This window comes from Drosophila yakuba, chromosome 2L, assembly GCF_016746365.2.
Source record: "Drosophila yakuba strain Tai18E2 chromosome 2L, Prin_Dyak_Tai18E2_2.1, whole genome shotgun sequence".
Taxonomy (NCBI): domain Eukaryota; kingdom Metazoa; phylum Arthropoda; class Insecta; order Diptera; family Drosophilidae; genus Drosophila; species Drosophila yakuba.
The window spans coordinates 17,304,860-17,322,701 of NC_052527.2; the positions used below are offsets into that span (position 1 = coordinate 17,304,860).

A 17,842-nucleotide genomic window follows, 5' to 3' on the forward strand; every position below is an offset into this window, starting at 1 on the left:
ATAATGATTTTGATGTGGTTTTTAACTGTATCTTAACTCGTTATTACAAAGAGAATAATAATACGGAGGGTAATTTAATTGCATTTAAATGCATTAAAATGGACTATTTATCAATATTAATTTCTCGACCACATTTGCTTAACAGTGCTTAGTTTCCTATTTGAACTCCGCGCTCTTCCCAGCAGCAAGTTGGCAGTCCTGTAGTTCCGGTTTTTGGGCTGGCAACGTCGTTACGGTCCAAGCAGACATTCAAGTATACAGAATTTTTCTAAAAGAAAGTTGATTGTGAATCGAACTCTCAAATGAATAGGAACGCTCTGCAGTGAATGGAGTTTGGGCCGAGAAATAAAGTGAAATAATTGGCCAAAAGTGAAGTAAAAACTAGTGCTAACCAACAGCAAATCGCGAATAAGGCTATCAAAAGAGCAACTTAAAGCCAGTCTTTTTCGGGGCTTTTGCATCCTTAATAACTACGCCAGCAAATCGCTGCGAAAATTACTTACTAAGCACGGAAATCAACAGGAAAACTGTTCCAAGTTCAAAAATGTGTTATTCACGTGGAAATCAAGACACGTCCACCGTTTCCAACGTGCATAAAGTGCCCGGAGTTGCAACAAAGAAAGACATCCAAAGTGGGGCTCCACGGGGCAGAAAAAACTCGAAGCGCAGCTGCAGCAACTTTTCTCTACACACACACATATGTATACCCCCACATACATATATGTTCGTGAATAGTGTGCATCGGGTGTACAAAGAAAACGGGTCTTTGTTCTGTCCACGAATCGATGGCCATGCAACAACTACAACCACATGAAGGGTGTGTATTCTTAGCTCCCTTCCCCCCTCCCCGCTGGCAACCTTCTTATCTTTTGTTTGTCGTTTGCCTGCTTGTTCGTGTTTGCCCAAGGAGTCAATATGTAAACAATTACGTTACGGATGCTCTTCCCTTTCAGATAAGTTGTACGGTACCGTTGAGTCCAACATGAGAATGACTCCAAATGGAAATACATAAAAGGTATGTACATATGTATGTGGGCTTGGTCTGAAAATGGGTCATCATCGTTAGGTCAAAGAGGACCTTGTTAATCTTTGAAGATATATAAATGCAGTGCACTAAGTCAGCAAGCATCTCGGTTCTCTTATTAATAGCTAAAAATCATAATATTTATTTCTCATGTCCTCAAGATTAAGAGAAATACCATTTTTCGCTACCCAACCCTTTGAAATGACTTTAACCAGGTCATCAGATTGACACAAATATGATGAGATATTGCACAAGTAAATAAAAAGAAAAAACACGTTAGCAAATAAGAGAACAGAAAAACTAGTAAAACTAACTAACCAAATATACAGGTCTTTATCGAGCAACGTCACCAAATCTTCATCTTTGAATTTTTCCGGTTGTCCAGGACGTTCTTTGTTTTCCAAATTAAAATTTCCACTTTAAAATCAGGCAAACCACTTTCTGCATGTTTGCTTATACGATAGCTTTCTGCGGCACTTTTCTTCATGTTAAAATATTGAAGTAAAACTCCCCACAAACTTTAATGTTTGTTATATACTGGTAAAGATGCGCTATGTCAGTAGCTTTGAGAAGAGTATAAACTTTTGTATGTGTAAGCGCCAAGTAGCGCCATACTTAAACGCTACGAATTAATCCAAACCTAGTATGTTATATCACAGAATCATGATCAGGATAAAGTCCCAATCTCAATAGAGATATTGACCTAATCCCCAACATTATAAATTGTATCTTTTCTCTAGTTTCAACACTTTTAATCGAGCCAAACACTCCCGATTGAGCATGCCGATGAGTGCCTATGATGGAGATCGAAGATTCGTGATCTGGGCCGGCAGGATTTGGTATTTATGACTACTATTGTACTTGCTACCAAGCTAACGACCCACCTACTCCACAATCAACCTCAACATTACTAAGTATATCCCAGGCAGTGTAAAAGCGTATCATGCTACCAACCATTTTGTCTATATCCTATGAACATACATATGCATATCGTTAGATCGTAAGTGTCTTTGCAGGCCAACAATCCAATCCAATCCAAACCAAACTACAACAATCATCGCCGCTAACCAAATATTTCTTTTTATATGCCATATATACATATACCTTTATATACCATATACGTCCAAATAAACCTAAACCCAGCCCAGCACCCCTTGACTTATGAAGCGTTCGCCTTTCAGTGTCCAAGTACCAAACCGCCTACGCCTGCGAAGGTAAGAAACTGACCATTGAGTGCGAGCCCGGTGATGTGATCAACCTGATAAGGGCCAACTATGGCCGATTCTCGATTACCATCTGCAATGACCACGGGAATGTGGAGTGGAGTGTCAACTGCATGTTTCCCAAATCTCTCAGCGTGCTGAACTCAAGGTAATACTTCTTTCAAAATTAAAAGAATAATTTAATTTATAACTTCTACTACTTATAACTTCTTCTATCGAACAAATTCAGTATATGAATGACCCAATTGTACTTTCTGATGAACCTCGTATTTTTCCCATTTTGCAGATGTGCCCACAAGCAGAGCTGCGGTGTGCTGGCAGCCACGAGCATGTTCGGGGATCCCTGTCCCGGGACCCACAAATATTTGGAGGCGCACTACCAGTGCATAAGTGCTGCGCAAACGTCGACGACGACCAACAGGCCCAGTCCGCCGCCATGGGTGCTGAGCAATGGTCCGCCGATCTTTGGCAACGGCAGTGGACTGATCCATCCCCCAGGGGTTGGAGCGGGTGCGCCGCCTCCACCGCGACTTCCCACACTGCCCGGTGTGGTGGGAATCAGTGGGAATCCCGGCCTGTTCAACGTACCACCGCAACACACCGCCGTCACGCACTCCACGCCCTCGAGCAGCACGACAGCCGTGGGCGGTGGGCGTTTGAAAGGTGTGCCCACCTCTACGACGACAACCAAGCATCCGGCTGGTCGCCACGATGGTCTACCACCGCCACCGCAACTGCACCACCACCACAACCACCACGGTGATGACACTGCCACACCCACCAAGCCAAGCAGCAAGTTGCCGGCTGGCGGAAATGCGACTTCACCATCCAACACGAGGATACTCACGGGCGTGGGAGGATCCGGAACTGATGATGGAACCCTACTGACCACAAAGAGCTCACCCAACCGCCCGCCGGGCACAGCGGCCAGTGGAGCCGTAGTCCCCGGGAATGGCAGCGTGGTGCGCACCATCAACAACATTAATTTGAACGCAGCCGGGATATCCGGAGGCGATGATGAGTCCAAGTTGTTTTGCGGCCCCACTCATGCCCGGAATTTGTACTGGAACATGACTCGAGTGGGTGATGTAAATGTTCAGCCCTGTCCTGGCGGAGCAGCCGGCATCGCCAAGTGGCGTTGCGTGCTTATGAAGCGGATGCCGGACTCCGGCTATGATGAGTACGATGATGACCCCAGCTCCACAACTCCAGCGCCCAACGGCGGCGACTGTCTGCACAACAGCAGCAGCTGCGAGCCGCCGGTAAGCATGGCCCACAAGGTAAACCAGCGTCTGCGCAACTTTGAGCCCACCTGGCATCCCGCGACACCTGATCTGACGCAATGCCGCAGCCTTTGGCTTAACAATCTGGAAATGCGTGTCAACCAGCGGGACTCCTCCCTGATCTCCATTGCCAACGACATGTCCGAAGTGACCAGTAGCAAAACGCTCTACGGCGGAGACATGTTGGTCACCACAAAGATTATCCAAACAGTGTCTGAGAAGATGCTGCACGACAAGGAGACCTTTCCGGATCAGCGACAGCGCGAGGCTATGATCATGGAATTGTTGCATTGTGTGGTCAAAACTGGCTCCAACCTACTGGACGAGTCGCAGCTGTCTTCGTGGTTGGACCTCAATCCGGAGGACCAAATGCGTGTAGCCACCTCCTTGCTAACTGGCCTGGAATACAATGCCTTTCTGCTGGCAGATACGATTATCAGGGAGCGCAGCGTGGTGCAAAAGGTTAAGAATATATGTGAGTTCTTAATGGTTTCTGTTTGCATTTCAAAATACTTATAATAACTTTATATCATAGTGCTGTCTGTTCGAGTGTTGGAAACTAAGACCATTCAGTCCAGCGTGGTCTTCCCAGATTCGGATCAGTGGCCCTTGAGTTCGGATCGCATTGAGCTGCCCCGAGCTGCTCTTATAGACAATAGTGAAGGCGGCCTGGTGCGAATTGTATTTGCCGCCTTTGATCGCCTGGAGTCCATTCTCAAGCCCAGTTATGATCATTTCGATCTCAAGAGCTCCCGCAGTTACGGTATGTCTAAAGGGAACTGAAGAATATTAGAATATAATAATCTTAATGTTGTCTTAGTTCGTAATACAGCCATTCTGAGCAACGACAGCGATGTCAACGCGGGGGAAATCCAGCAGCGCCTTCGCATCCTGAACAGCAAGGTGATCTCGGCCAGCTTGGGCAAGGGGCGTCATATACAACTCTCCCAGCCCATTACCCTGACCCTGAAGCATTTGAAGACCGAAAATGTGACGAATCCCACCTGTGTGTTCTGGAACTATATTGACCAGTAAGACTTAAGCTCATATGCTAAAGGATTTATACGAATTAATATTTTTTCTCTAGTGCATGGTCTGCCAACGGATGCAGCCTGGAGTCTACAAACCGCACACACAGCGTCTGCAGTTGCAACCACCTGACCAACTTTGCCATACTAATGGACGTTGTGGATGAGCACCAGCACTCGTTGTTCACCATGTTCGATGGAAATATGCGCATATTCATCTATATAAGCATCGGCATCTGCGTAGTGTTCATAGTAATTGCCCTGCTGACGCTGAAGCTGTTCAATGGGGTCTTTGTGAAGGTAAGAAACGGCTCCAATCCATTGCCGCATCAGCGGTCGGGTAGCAGACGCCAGCAAAACAATATTCGCGACCAGACTCACGAGTCCTTGACCTTGACCACGCCAACCAGTCAGTCCAATGTACCGCCGCCCAGTCATGGGAATACAAACTTTATCCAACACAATTCCATCCGCAACTCACACCGCAACAATCTGAACTACAATGTCCAACAGCAGCAGCAACAGCAGCAACAAGTTGTTGCGGCAGCTGCTGCTGCTGTTGTGCTTTCCAATCAGCCGCAACGAAACATGCAACATGCCATGAACAACTTGAATATAAATCTGCACCAGCACGGTCAGCAGACGGCGGCTGCTGCAGCTGCTGCTGCCTCAATTGCCGCTGCACTGCAGCAACACGCAGTACAGGCCAGCAACGCCAGCAACAACCTCAATATCAGCCACAACTATCTGCAGCAGCAGCATGTCCAGCAGCAGCATCTTGGACAGCAGCAGCCACATCCGCACCGCAATCACAACCTTAACGTGGACGGCAATGGATTGGACAACACGAACAACATCATTATGCAGGCCAACATGGACGACTTACAATATAAGTGGTGGTGGTGGTGAAACAATAGATAAACACAAATTTAGGCTAGGCTAGGCTTTCTAGACATTTGTATTTATGACCGAGAGACACATGTGATATAAGCTTAAGTAACTTAAATTGTTAATGAAACTCTCTCTCTGGCAGGATTAAAAGATAAGACTCAAAAGCTGTGCTGGGAAGCGATGATTAATTTGGAGGTGGCTGTAGCCCATATCCCTAAACATCATCGCATCCCAGTTGTCGCTTGCACTCGAAGACTCCGACTTATATTTATGTATCGTAGTAATTTGTCATAGCTTAAGATTAGCGCACCTTTTCCAAACCCATAATGGAATATCTTTATATGATAGACTAATTTTTCCTTTTCGTTACAAATCATAATTCTGGCATGTTTTACTTAATTATTTAATCATTTTTGAAATATAACCCCTTTATATGCATTGTTTGTTTAACAAATTTAACATAGACATCGAACAACTAAATACCTTAAAACACTTTTGACTTTCTTTTGTATTTCATTAATTAATAAAATATACAAATGTTGCTAATTTTGTCCTGTAAATATTGCATTTTGTATTTGTTCATTTAGTTTGTATGTATATTATCTACGTGTTGTGCTTGTTTCGTGTTCTGTTCATTGTTTTATTCGTATTACTCTTAGTCTTTGGATTTTCACCACCACCCACCAAAATTATTGTAAATCAAGTTCTTAATTAAGTTTGACTATCAAATCTGACACCTATTTTCCAAAACGTTTAAGATTATCCATTTTCTTAAAATATTTCAAAGCTTTCTTACGATCGAATCTTCAGGGTTCTTTTGCTGGTGCTGCTAAAAGAAAAATTTATACTGACTTCTTAAACTTATTTTAACTTTCCACTCTGTCTTCTATTACAACTGTCCACTCCAGTCCGCCCGCACCTCGATCTATACCAGCATTTACCTTTGCCTCCTGGCCATCGAGCTGCTCTTTCTACTGGGCATTGAACAGACCGAAACAAGCATTTTCTGCGGCTTCATTACTATTTTCCTACACTGTGCCATCCTATCAGGCACCGCCTGGTTTTGTTATGAAGGTAAGAAGGCAGAATTCCGTCTACACTGTGCAGCTCTAACCCCTTGTCGCTGCAGCCTTTCATTCGTACTCAACGCTCACCTCGGATGAGCTCCTACTGGAGGTGGACCAGACGCCCAAAGTGAACTGCTACTACCTCTTGTCCTATGGACTGTCGTTAAGCGTAGTGGCCATCTCGCTGGTCATCGATCCCAGCACCTATACCCAAAACGATTATTGCGTGCTGATGGAGGCGAATGCCCTGTTTTATGCCACCTTTGTAATTCCGGTGCTTGTCTTCTTTGTGGTAAGTTTTTATTAATAAAATATTAGGTTTTTAAATCAAGAGCACTTACCATTTTAAATGTACTCACATTTTCAGGCTGCGATTGGCTACACGTTCCTCTCCTGGATTATACTGTGTCGCAAAAGTCGCACCGGTCTTAAGACTAAGGAACATACTCGCCTCGCTAGCGTGCGGTAAGATATTGAAAATTCACATACACTTTAAAGGTCATCTAAAACCCATCTCACTCTCACCCTAGGTTCGACATACGCTGCTCCTTTGTGTTTCTCTTGCTGCTCAGCGCTGTTTGGTGCTCGTCCTACTTTTATTTGCGAGGAGCCAAAATGGACGATGACACGGCTGATGTGTATGGATATTGCTTCATCTGCTTCAACACATTGCTGGGGCTCTATATCTTCGTGTTTCATTGCATTCAAAACGAAAAGATCCGACGGGAGTATCGGAAGTATGTGAGACAGCATGCTTGGTTGCCCAAGTGCTTGCGCTGCTCGAAAACATCTATTTCCTCGGGCATTGTCACCGGTAATGGACCTACAGCCGGAACCCTTTGCAGTGTTTCCACGTCCAAGAAGCCCAAACTGCCATTAGGAGTAAGCGAAGAGGCGCATGACGATCCCCAGCAGCAACAGCACACGCCAGTGCCCATCACTGAGGATGCCATCATGGGAGCCAGCTCTGATTGTGAACTAAACGAGGCCCAACAAAGGAGAACCCTGAAGAGTGGACTCATGACGGGCACCCTACAGGCTCCACCGCAGACCCTTGGCGGCCATGTTGTGCTCGAAAGAGGCAGCACTCTTCGCTCCACCGGTCATGCTTCACCCACCAGCTCTGCCGGGTCCACACACCTGATTTTTGCCCATAAGCAACAACAACAACAGCAGCAGCAGCAACAGGGACCTTTGGGTGAGGGTTACTACCACCAGCCGGACTACTACAGCTGGAAGCAGCCACCAACTGGAACAGGAGGATTGAAAACACCGCGGGAGTACTACAATAATACAGGTGCTTCTGCATCCTCGCCGCAACAGGCACACGAGGTATTCTACTGGACTCAGAAGCCTAACAGCGGCCAACATGGCAAAAAGAAGAGGGGCGCTGGAGGAGTACCCGCCTCGCCGAGTGGCTCGTTGCACAGTCGCACGGCCGCCGCCTCCCAGGTGCTATTCTATCCATCGTACAAGAAGACCAAGGCTGGCCAGCCAACCGGCTATCCGCAATACGCGGAGGCGTTGGACCCACCACTAGCCACTGGCAATGCGGCTGCCTACTACCAGCAGCAGCAACAGTTGCGTCGCCAGCAGCTACATCAGCAGCAGCAGCAGCAACTCTCCTCGGACGAGGAGCAGGTCGAGCAACATGCTCACTTGTTGCACCTGCAACGACGAGCTGGTAGCCAGCAGCAGCTCCCTGCTCCACCGCCGCACATGGCGCAGTACCAGCACGAGTTTATGCAGCGCCAGTATAGAAATAAGCATTCCAACTGTGATCTGGGCATGGGCGATGCCTACTACAACCAAGGCAGCGTTGGCGGCGCGGATGGTGGGCCGGTCTACGAGGAGATCCTCAGCAACCGCAACTCGGATGTGCAGCATTACGAGGTGGGTGACTTTGATGTGGACGAGGTGTACAACAATAGTGTTGGCACTGGCGTCTTCAACAACATGAGAGCGGCAGTGGCTGCCGGCGGAAGTCGTTATGGCGGCGGAAGCCTGAGTGGCGGCAGTGTCTCGTCCAGGAGCCAACAGCAGCAGCTCAAGAAGCAGCAGCAACAACAGTCGCTGGCTCAGCAAAGATCGGCTCGACGCTGCACGGCGGATGACGATGACGACGAGGAAGAGGAGGAGGATGAGGAGGCAACGGCCGCGGAGCAATTGCACGACAGCGTCTGTGATGAGGATGAGGAGGAGGACGAGAGCGACTTGGAGGATGATGCTCATGGATTGCCACCCCAGAGTGATGAGCGGATGCGTCGTCTGATGGCGATGCAAGACGAGGATTTTAAGCGGCGGTTTCAGTAAGTATTTCTATTGTTTATTATAATATTTATTATTATGTTATTAATGTTATATTGCGCTCATTTGTCCCCTTCTCAGACGTCAACTGCGCAAACATGGAGCGCCCCTTGACTACGGGGCTTTGCCGCCAGGATCAGGTCCGCAACCCGAGCACAACGGTGCGGTTTTTGGGGTTAGCGGCGGCGTTGGTGAGGGCTCCATGCGTGGCGCATTTCGGCAGCAGCAAGCACTGAATGCCAAGTCGCCAGGCGGCCGTTTGGCGGTAAATGATCTATTCGGTCACGGCAACTCGGGACCACCGCTGCCGCCGGCGAATCAGACGCCCGCGCAGAAGCGTCAGCAGCTACAGAAACTGTCACCACAGTCCACCACATCATCGTCGTCGCATACATCACATAGCAACCCCAATCCGCATCCTCTCCAGCTTACCCATCCGCATCCCCATCAGCATCCCCCGCACCATCAGCAGCGCCATCTGTCGGCCATGCTCGATGAGAACAACACGGTCCGATGTTATCTGGAACCACTGGCCAAGTGATCAGTTAACGCAACTCCCCCGAAACAGTCTTAGGCAAAAATTGTAGCTTAGGATCTCTAGCTATACCTAGTATTAGTCGTTAGTCGAAATATGGAGCATTGTGTGAAACAACATGCTGTCATGCTATACGTGCAGTGATTCGAAAATCCCAAAACTTTATAAATGTATATGAAATAACTCAAACCTAGACCATAGGGCACATCCATCCCCCTGCGGTGCCGTGCAAGCTTAACCAAAACTCGAGCTTTGTGGGGTTGGAATTGGGCCCTTCGACTTGCATGCATTTTATACCAACTTGGAAATCGATATTAAATATAAATGTATGTACCATATATGTATGATGTATTGTAATACATGTCACCACATGCCATTTTTAAATACTTAAAATCTAATTTAAACAACCAGAAAATCAAGTATATATATATATATATATATGGATGTATATGTATAAGATCTAGGAACTGTATGTACATGATATATAAAATGCAGGCGAATTATGTTTTATGTATTTTGTAAGAAATCAATTGTTTTTGATTTACGCTGATTTTGCTCGTAAGATATATATACACACAGGCTTAAGATTTGTTTTGTGTTTCATAAACCAAAAAGCTATCCTACGTTTTGAAAAACTGTCATTTTTTTGCTATCCAACTGCCGTTTTTCACCTATAGAACCGAAATTCCTTCCAACTGCGAGTCAAGTGGAAAATAAGATGTTAGAGGAAATATTTTGCAATTTTGTTGCTGCATTTCAGCTATGTTGTAAGAAAACCAGAGCGAAGCATTTGAAGTGTACATTTTCATCAATATAGATGCTTTAAGCACACATAGGGGCATTTACTTTATATTTTTGAGAGAGAGAGAGCTCGTGAAATGCTTTATTATTTTACGAAGCCGACACAGACAGATAGAGCAGCATACGGAAATACCTATATAGCAAAAAAAGATTTCAACCAAACCTCACTTGTTAACTAGGAACTAACTGAAAACTCTTTAAACACTAGCCAGCTGATATCCACACACTAAACTGAACTATTCCTATTCCCTGAATGGCATCCTCCCTAGAATTTCACGCATGTGTACAAAAACCAAATAAAATATAGTGCAAACCAGATGATTACCATATATGTCGTACATACCAAGCCAAGGAAGCTCTGCGGGCAGCAGGCCAGCTCGATCCCATTTGATCCGATCAGCAAGTTAAACTTGAAGGAACTCATTAGCACACAATCGATAAAGAAAGTTAGTAATTAAGCACCCGCAGCCACACATTAAGTGTATAAACTGGATCGGAAGTCACGTATGTGGACAAGGAATACGGAATAGCAGATATTGAATGTATAGTGTTGCGCCTCCTAGAACTTTACTTATAATAAAGCAGATTTATCAGATACGAGAATATATGTATGTGCGTGTATATTGATGATTCAAGCCACTGCAATCCCCTTTTTCGTCGCCACATTCACACGAAATTGATTCTAGACTTTGAAAAATCAGAAAACCGAAACTGAAAACCGGATGCCCTATTCAAACTTTATAAAACGCCCGATGAAAATGTTAATGTACACAATTTTTTCTATTTAAGACAAAATACAAAAAATGGATTGCATTTTACTGTAAATGACATATAATATATGTGTTTTTCTGGAAAATTGGGCTTAAAATTTAAGGCTTAAAATAAAAATAATATGGGCTAATTTTATAATTGGCATTTATTAAATCACACAAACAAGATACGCATAATAGTTAAGTAAATTAAAAAGTAACGACTTTTTGCAAAACAAATAGTTTTTTCAATGGCATGGTATTCTCCTATGCAGCGCATATGGTCACTCTAAGCCATTAGTAATTTCATCCATGGAAAAACAAATGTTTAATTCGTAGTTCATGAGCATGACGGAATTTCAATGGCCCTGGGAGTACACCTTCCCCCCGTTCTTTACGTGAGTTCCCTCCAGTAGATGCTCCATCACTCGAATAATCCCAGTGTTTCAGACTGCAGCCCCACGAAGAAACCAGACAGCAGCAGCTGAAGGTCTGGACAGATCTCTTTCTCAAATACCTTAGACACACGAATAGGTTTTCGCTCAGTATAGGGGACCAAAACTCGCCGCTGTTTCACAACGAATCCCTGAAGCGCCGTCTCTCGCCGGAGCTCGTCCTGGCCATCCTGGGCGAACTGGAGCGGACCGGGCATGCGAATCCGCTGGACAAGAAACGCCAGGAATGGCAGGTTTACTGGTTCACCCTGGAGGAGTACGGCAACATGGTGTACGACTGGGTGCAGGAAACGGGTCAGACGAATACCATCTGCACGCTGTACGAGATCGCCTCCGGCGAAAACACTTCCCACTTGGACTTTCATGGCGTGGACGAAGTGGTGTTGCTCAGTGCCCTCCGGTTACTGGAGGAGAAGGGCAGGTGTGAGCTAATCGAGATGGACGGCAGCCACGGCGTTAAGTTCTTCTAAATGTCCATGCTGTTTGTTAGCCTTGTCTTGCACCCCGAACTATGTATGTCCTTATACATTAATGAGTAAACTAGTGTAAAATGTACACCTTGAATCCTTTTTATTACTTGTCACTGCAGTCTTGACATTTCAAACTTCTTTCTACGCATGCGAACTGGACCCACTAGTTGCAAAACAAGTGGTTCCTGGCTATCGCAGAGGAGGAAGCCCCCTGCTGCAAATGCAAAGCGTAACTAGGAGCTCTGCACAGCCAGTTTAATCGTGGTAGCTGGTGGTAAAGCAAATGAAGACCCATGGAGGAGTGGCCAGTTGAGCGCGGGTATGCCAGTCCATGACATTGCTACACTACTAAGCTGTCGCAGCATTTGTCCGCTGTTCTCGTCCAATCGTAATAGTAATCAGACAATATGCTCGAACCAATGCCACTGCATGGTTCACCATCGTGAATGTCCCTCATCATCTGCCCACTGCGTTTGTGCAACACCATATGATAGGAGCGACATTTGCGCGGTGCGTAGGAGGTGTCGAATCTGGGATCGTGCCACCGATAGACGTGACGCAATGGGGCGAGCCAGGTGCCAACGGAGACATCCTCGGACCCATAAGCAGACAGCAGTTGGGAGTTATTGACAATGTAGTCACACAAGTTTTGGGACAAAACGTATCCCCCGCCCAGTGCATACGGCAGGTAGTTTTTGCTAAGGTAATAACTAGACTCCTTCCACTGGCCTTTCGTTTTAATTGTGGATCGTCCGTTAAAGTAGCCCCAATAAAGCTGAGGCAACACGGTGTACCTGTACTCCAACCTCTTGCGAAGTAACTTTCGATCGTAGGAAACCAGCGTATTGACTAAACTGTCCAGCTTAACGTAGGTATCGTCGTCCACTTTGAGCACATATGAGAACTCGTAGTGGCGTCTCAAGACATCTAGGGACTGCATGAGCTTCGCCGTAAGATTCCTGTATGTGTCATGGTGCCGGTTTAGCAGCAAGAGATCATTGTGTTGCTTCTGCTCCTTCTCCAGCTCTGCCAGCGCGGAGCTGCTTAAATCTAATGTGCCAATGGAAAATACGTGCTTCACGGTAATCACTCTTTTTGTCTTTGGTGGATCTTCCGCCAGCAGCCTTTTTTGCCAATCCGTGTACTGCCTCAGGCGGCTCGCCTGCTCCGCAACCAGCTCCACCTGCAAGTGGCCATTGGCGTTGAATGCCGGAAGATAAATGAAATCCTCGGGAAAATAGGGCTGTGCAAGAGATTGGCCCGCATTTGCCAGCCAGGTGCTCCGCATCGCGTTCCTCTCATCTGCATTGTGTGGTGCGCTGAGCACCAACACCATAAGGAAGAGGTTTGGGTGCGGCTCCAGGTGGGGAATTCTATACCGGTGCCCCGGACATTGGTCTACGGAGCTGAGTATCTTTGTGAGAAAACTACCAAAGAAAAAGGCAGTTATGGCTGTGAAGAAAGTCACTAAATTATTTAATCGCCTCATTTATGGGTTGTTTTGACTAGAGAGACCGTGAAACAGTTGCAAAAATATACTGAGTTTACTTGGGTATCGCGAACTTCTTCTTTAAATCTTTAACTTGCATTAGTAAACAAGGATACTCGATACTTTTGCTCTTACCGCTGTCGTTTTCAATGCAAATTAGGTGTAAAAATGTGAGGGTAAATAAAATAGACAAATAGGTCTTGAGTAATTTCTGTTGCATGTCACTCTTCAATACTCCCTTAATTAAAATCTGATTCTCGATACTGATACTCCCATATACATATATATAGACCAAACAATGAATCCATTCCTTGCACTCAGATTGAACATCACTCCAACTTCTTTTTAAAATTCGTGCTATGAATCGCTCGCAGCCGATTTAAATTTCAATTTAATTCAATTTAAATTAAAGTAAGACCGTATTTCCAACCCCGTCACGATAACGGAATACTGATTGCCGCGCAATTAGTACTCCATAAACTGAGTTGGCAGTCTTGTCCTATATTTTTTGTTGACTTTAAAGAGAGTAAAACCATATTCGAAACAAGAAAAAATAGGTAAGATTATTTATATACTGCGCTAAGATTGGCGCTAAACGTAATCTTTTCAGAGCATGGACGACATGATGCGGGCGATGGACTATCTGAAGGTGACATCGACGATGCACAATGCTGCTCTGGCGTCCTCAGCGTGCACGGGTAGGACTTTGGGCGAGGATCGGGAACCCATATGGGTGGAGGGCAGTAAGAGCACAGCGAAACCACCATCACCGGTAGAAAGCCCAGCTCCAAAACAAAAGAAGGAGATTCCCCTGCCACCCAAAACCGATTTTGAGCCCAATATATCGTGCTTTCCCGACGTACAGGCTATCAACGCCAGCATTGTAAAGCGTGAGCTGGCGGAGGAGGGCAAGAGGTGTGTCCGCCAGCAGCTGAAGGCGTTAAAGGACAAACAGGACACCCTGCGCCTGTTGAGAGAGCCCCAGCAAAAGGAGGAGGAACGCCAGCGCGACCAGATGCAACAGAAGGTGTTGCGGGAACGGAATGAAAGTCTACTTATCCAGAAAGCTGACCAGATGGCTGCTGCACAACTGGAGGCCCAGCAACGCGAGCAATTGACATTGCGCCAACAGACTGACCAAAAGCTGCACAAGCTGGCTCTGGAGGGCGTTTCTCGCTGCCAAAGAAGATTCAACCAGAAGTACGAGGCTATTGCCAGAATACTGCTTTCTCTGGATAAGGAGACGGTCAAGGTGTGCTCCGCACAAAACGCACAGCTCAAGGAGTTGGGCCAGAAATTTGAACAGCTTGTAAGTACCGTTAAGATGGGCAAGTGCGAGATGCAGAGCCAGTTCCTCTGCTCAATAATCAAGGCGGAAGAGTGCTGCAAGAGCCTGGATGTTCTGGAGCTGGACATCATTAGGCAGCTGGCCGAGTTCTCCGAACAAATCCAGCAGCAGCTCAAGATGGAGGCTGCTAAGAAGCTAGAAGAAGAGCGGCAAAAGCAGCAGCAGGAGGAGGAGCGACAAAAGCATGTGGAGCAGGAAAAGCTTAGGCAGGAGGAGGAGTCGGAGGCTAAGAAAAAACAACAAGAGGCCGAGGCTGCCAAGGCCGAAACGGCCAAGGTTTCTGCTCTCTTGGAGACAAAATCCCAAGATGTGCCACCAGCGGCCACAGTGACATCTACCTGTGTCCACCCAGACCGTCTGAAGTTCTACAATGATATTCTTGCTCTGTATCAGTCGAAGGTGGATGCCATAAAGCCGCTCCAAACGGAGGAATCCCTTAAGCAGTATCGCACAGGTTGCCAGAGGGCAATAAACCTGCCGCTCAACGCCATCTCAGCAGTTAGTCCTCAGCATCTAGCTCAGAACTTTGACAAGCTGTACAGCTTTTTTGCCGGCCAGCCTACAAAAGTGATGAATGGAGCCACCATTACTATTAACGATCATCCGCTGGCTCGCGACTATTGCATGCTCCTCATGGCCAAGAAGTTTGTTAGTCAAACGGAGACTGCGATATGCAGCAATCCCCAGGCTGCCTTTCCATTTGCCTCTGTGATAATAACTTTTTGGAAATTGTTGCCGGATTTCGGAAAGGTTTTCCTTGCATACATGTACAAAGAGTCGCCCTTTCTGGTGCCCTACGTTATACCCCAGCAGCCGGGACAGACTCCGGAGCAGTATCTGAAGACCATCGGCTATAGGCTAACGGACAAAAACGAGCTGGAGAAACCGGACATTTACCTTAAGCGTCAAACGGGAATCGCTCGCCTCTACGCAGCTGTGATTATTACTCATGGACGAAAGGCAGCTGGACCGGATCAGTGCTTCGAGCTGGATGAAGGATGGCTCTGGCTAACGCACATGGTGAATGTAAAGCCCTTGCCCGATATTAGTGCTACCATGATCATGGAGATTCTCCAGACCCTCGGCTTCGAGTTATGGCGTACCTACGGCAAGCAGTTCGTCAAGCTGCTGGTCTACATTCAGAATATCTACATGCCTCAGCTAGCAGCCTACGACGAAGGCGGCCCAAAGACGCGGCTGGAAATGCTCTTAGCCAAGTTCCTGCGCGAACGGCAGATTCCACAGGCTGTCGGAATTTTGCCTCCAGGATTTTGGTAGGCATGCTATTTAGTTAGTTCTGTATATCGAAGTTAAGTGTATGTATATTTATAAAAAGTGACTAATGTTATACTGAGGCATGTTCTTCTTCAGAAATCAGAAAACTTGGTTTTAAACGCATACGTTTCATTTCCAGAAATGCAACAATTCAAAGCCACAACTTTATTGATTGAAGGGTAGCTAAAAGGCAGAAATCATTTACGAACTCATTTCAAACAAACTGCGCGGAGGACTAGTCATCGTCCTCATCTTCCAGATCCAAGTCATCCAGTTCGCTGGCCAGATCAACAAAGAGATCCTTGTTGATGGGGGCAGCATCGTTGGCGGGTGCAGACGACGATGGTCCATCCTCGTCGGCCGCTGCGTCCTCGGCTGCGGCGGTTTTGGCTGCTTCTGCTGCCTGGTCCAGAAGCCGATTGGTGGAGGCAATGGTGCCCGAGCCGTCCACCTCCTTAGCGGCCAGCGACAAGGCAGCCAGATCCAGTTCCTTGAATTCAACAGCATTATCGTCGTCGTCCTCCCGGTTGTAGATATCAAAGGCAGCGTCGCCCTCCTCCATGGGACCGTCGTCAACCAGATCCGGATTGAAGCTAAACATCTCGCGACCAGAGATGCCGAACTGTTTGCCCTTGCTGAAGTCGCTCTTCTTGCGCTCTTCCTCGGCAGCCAGTTTGGCCTTCTTCTCAGAAATCTTGCGCTTCTTCCATGCGAGGAAAGACTCTAGGGTGACGCGCGTCTGGTTTGGACCGAGGGCAGCACGCTCCTTTTCAATTAAATCGACCAGCGAGATTTCCGTGGGCTTCTCCTCCTTCTTCTTATCGCGCTTTAGCACATAGCCAGCGGGCAATGCGTGCCGGTAGATGCACTTTCCGCCGTTGGGGCATTCCCAGAACCAGCCGTACTTTGACTTTTCCACGGCTTCCAGGAAGAATTTGCAAATCTAAAAGACGAGTGATGTTAGTTCTGAGTAGTGCCACAATTTTTTTAAGCATTAAACCCACAATGTCCGTGGTGGGACGTTGCTTTTCTCCGGAGCTCTTTTTCTCGACCACCTCCTTTAGCTTGGCATCGTCCCAGTTGGTCATCGGATCATCTTCGTCGCGCATGTCTACATAGATGGACCGCTTTTCGACCTTGTTCTCCTGGGAAAGGTCGTGGGAGAACTTGCACTTGTCGCCTTTGGTACAGGTGCCCTGTTTGAAGAAGGCGCAGACCACCGACTTGGGATCGGTGCCCTTCTCCACTTTCTGGGTCTGGACCGGCTTGAAGAGCAGCGCCATCTCACGCTGCTCGGCCAGCTTCTTATCCTTCTCTTCCTTGCGCTTGTCGCCATCCTGACGGGGATGCTGTCCACCGGACTGGACCTGCTTCTGCACCTGCTGGATGAACTTCTGCTGCTTGTTGCCCTTCTTGTTCTTCAGTCCGAAGGTCTTGTCCTGCCGATGGAATTACACATGGTCAGTTCAATGTGGATCATATTGAAATTCTCTTTGCCGGGTTTCCACATCACGAATTTTTGAAGAGGGGGCTCACCCATCGGCTACCCGGTAACGAAGCCTACCTCAATCACTTTCTCCTTCTTTTTCTGCTCGGTCTTCTTGCTGGGACCTGGTGGCGCCTTTTTGGGTGGCATCTTCGGGCAGGATACGGGAATTTAATATCTCAAATGTAGAAATAAAGCTCAACCGAAGTTTTTTATACAACCACGCTGGAACAAGAGGCTCTGCCAGTGTGGCCAGAGTGCGAAGGGCAGCATATCTCAGGGAGGTGGTATCTTATTAATATTAATTTTAGGTTAATACCTTTTAAAATTCCCTAACTACTGAAATAATGATTTAGCCTGCAACTTATAATTAATAAATTGAAATTTATATTGTACACATTCTTAACAGTG

At 46.7% G+C, this 17,842-nt stretch overlaps 5 protein-coding genes across 8 annotated transcripts; 3 read left to right on the plus strand and 2 right to left on the minus strand.

Moving 5' to 3' along the window:
* The first annotated feature begins 268 nt into the window (after positions 1-268).
* On the plus strand, positions 269-10,764 carry LOC6528618 (latrophilin Cirl). Of its 4 annotated transcripts, none has more exons than XM_002089625.4 (13): positions 269-817; positions 954-1,015; positions 1,765-1,938; positions 2,206-2,395; positions 2,534-4,005; positions 4,066-4,293; positions 4,351-4,561; positions 4,618-4,858; positions 6,358-6,523; positions 6,579-6,808; positions 6,884-6,981; positions 7,047-8,825; positions 8,905-10,764. In XM_002089625.4, coding segments are annotated over exons 3-13 (5,076 nt in total). In that variant the 5' UTR covers positions 269-817; positions 954-1,015; positions 1,765-1,937; the 3' UTR covers positions 9,365-10,764. The 4 variants fall into 4 exon arrangements, with proteins under 4 accessions (XP_002089661.2, XP_015053976.1, XP_015053977.1 ...); XM_015198490.3 differs by having other exon boundaries at positions 4,363-4,561; XM_015198491.3 differs by having other exon boundaries at positions 1,765-1,863.
* Positions 10,765-11,148: 384 nt separating this feature from the next.
* On the plus strand, positions 11,149-11,918 carry LOC6528619 (vacuolar protein-sorting-associated protein 25). The gene is made up of 2 exons (XM_002089626.3): positions 11,149-11,306; positions 11,359-11,918. The coding sequence occupies exons 1-2, from the start codon at positions 11,251-11,253 to the stop codon at positions 11,831-11,833; spliced, it is 531 nt and encodes a 176-aa protein (XP_002089662.2). The 5' UTR covers positions 11,149-11,250; the 3' UTR covers positions 11,834-11,918.
* LOC6528620 (beta-1,3-galactosyltransferase 6) lies at positions 11,917-13,369 on the minus strand. The gene has a single exon (XM_002089627.4). The coding sequence runs from the start codon at positions 13,320-13,322 to the stop codon at positions 12,174-12,176; it is 1,149 nt and encodes a 382-aa protein (XP_002089663.1). The 5' UTR covers positions 13,323-13,369; the 3' UTR covers positions 11,917-12,173.
* Positions 13,370-13,780: 411 nt separating this feature from the next.
* On the plus strand, positions 13,781-16,101 carry LOC6528621 (nucleoporin Gle1). The gene is made up of 2 exons (XM_002089628.4): positions 13,781-13,879; positions 13,933-16,101. The coding sequence occupies exon 2, from the start codon at positions 13,936-13,938 to the stop codon at positions 15,946-15,948; it is 2,013 nt and encodes a 670-aa protein (XP_002089664.1). The 5' UTR covers positions 13,781-13,879; positions 13,933-13,935; the 3' UTR covers positions 15,949-16,101.
* LOC6528622 (zinc finger CCCH domain-containing protein 15 homolog) lies at positions 16,073-17,687 on the minus strand. Its single transcript, XM_002089629.4, has 3 exons — positions 17,510-17,687; positions 16,950-17,384; positions 16,073-16,888 (listed from the first exon to the last, which is right to left on the minus strand). Exons 1-3 carry the CDS (start codon positions 17,579-17,581, stop codon positions 16,181-16,183), a joined length of 1,215 nt encoding a protein of 404 aa, XP_002089665.1. The 5' UTR covers positions 17,582-17,687; the 3' UTR covers positions 16,073-16,180.
* Positions 17,688-17,842: the final 155 nt, after the last annotated feature.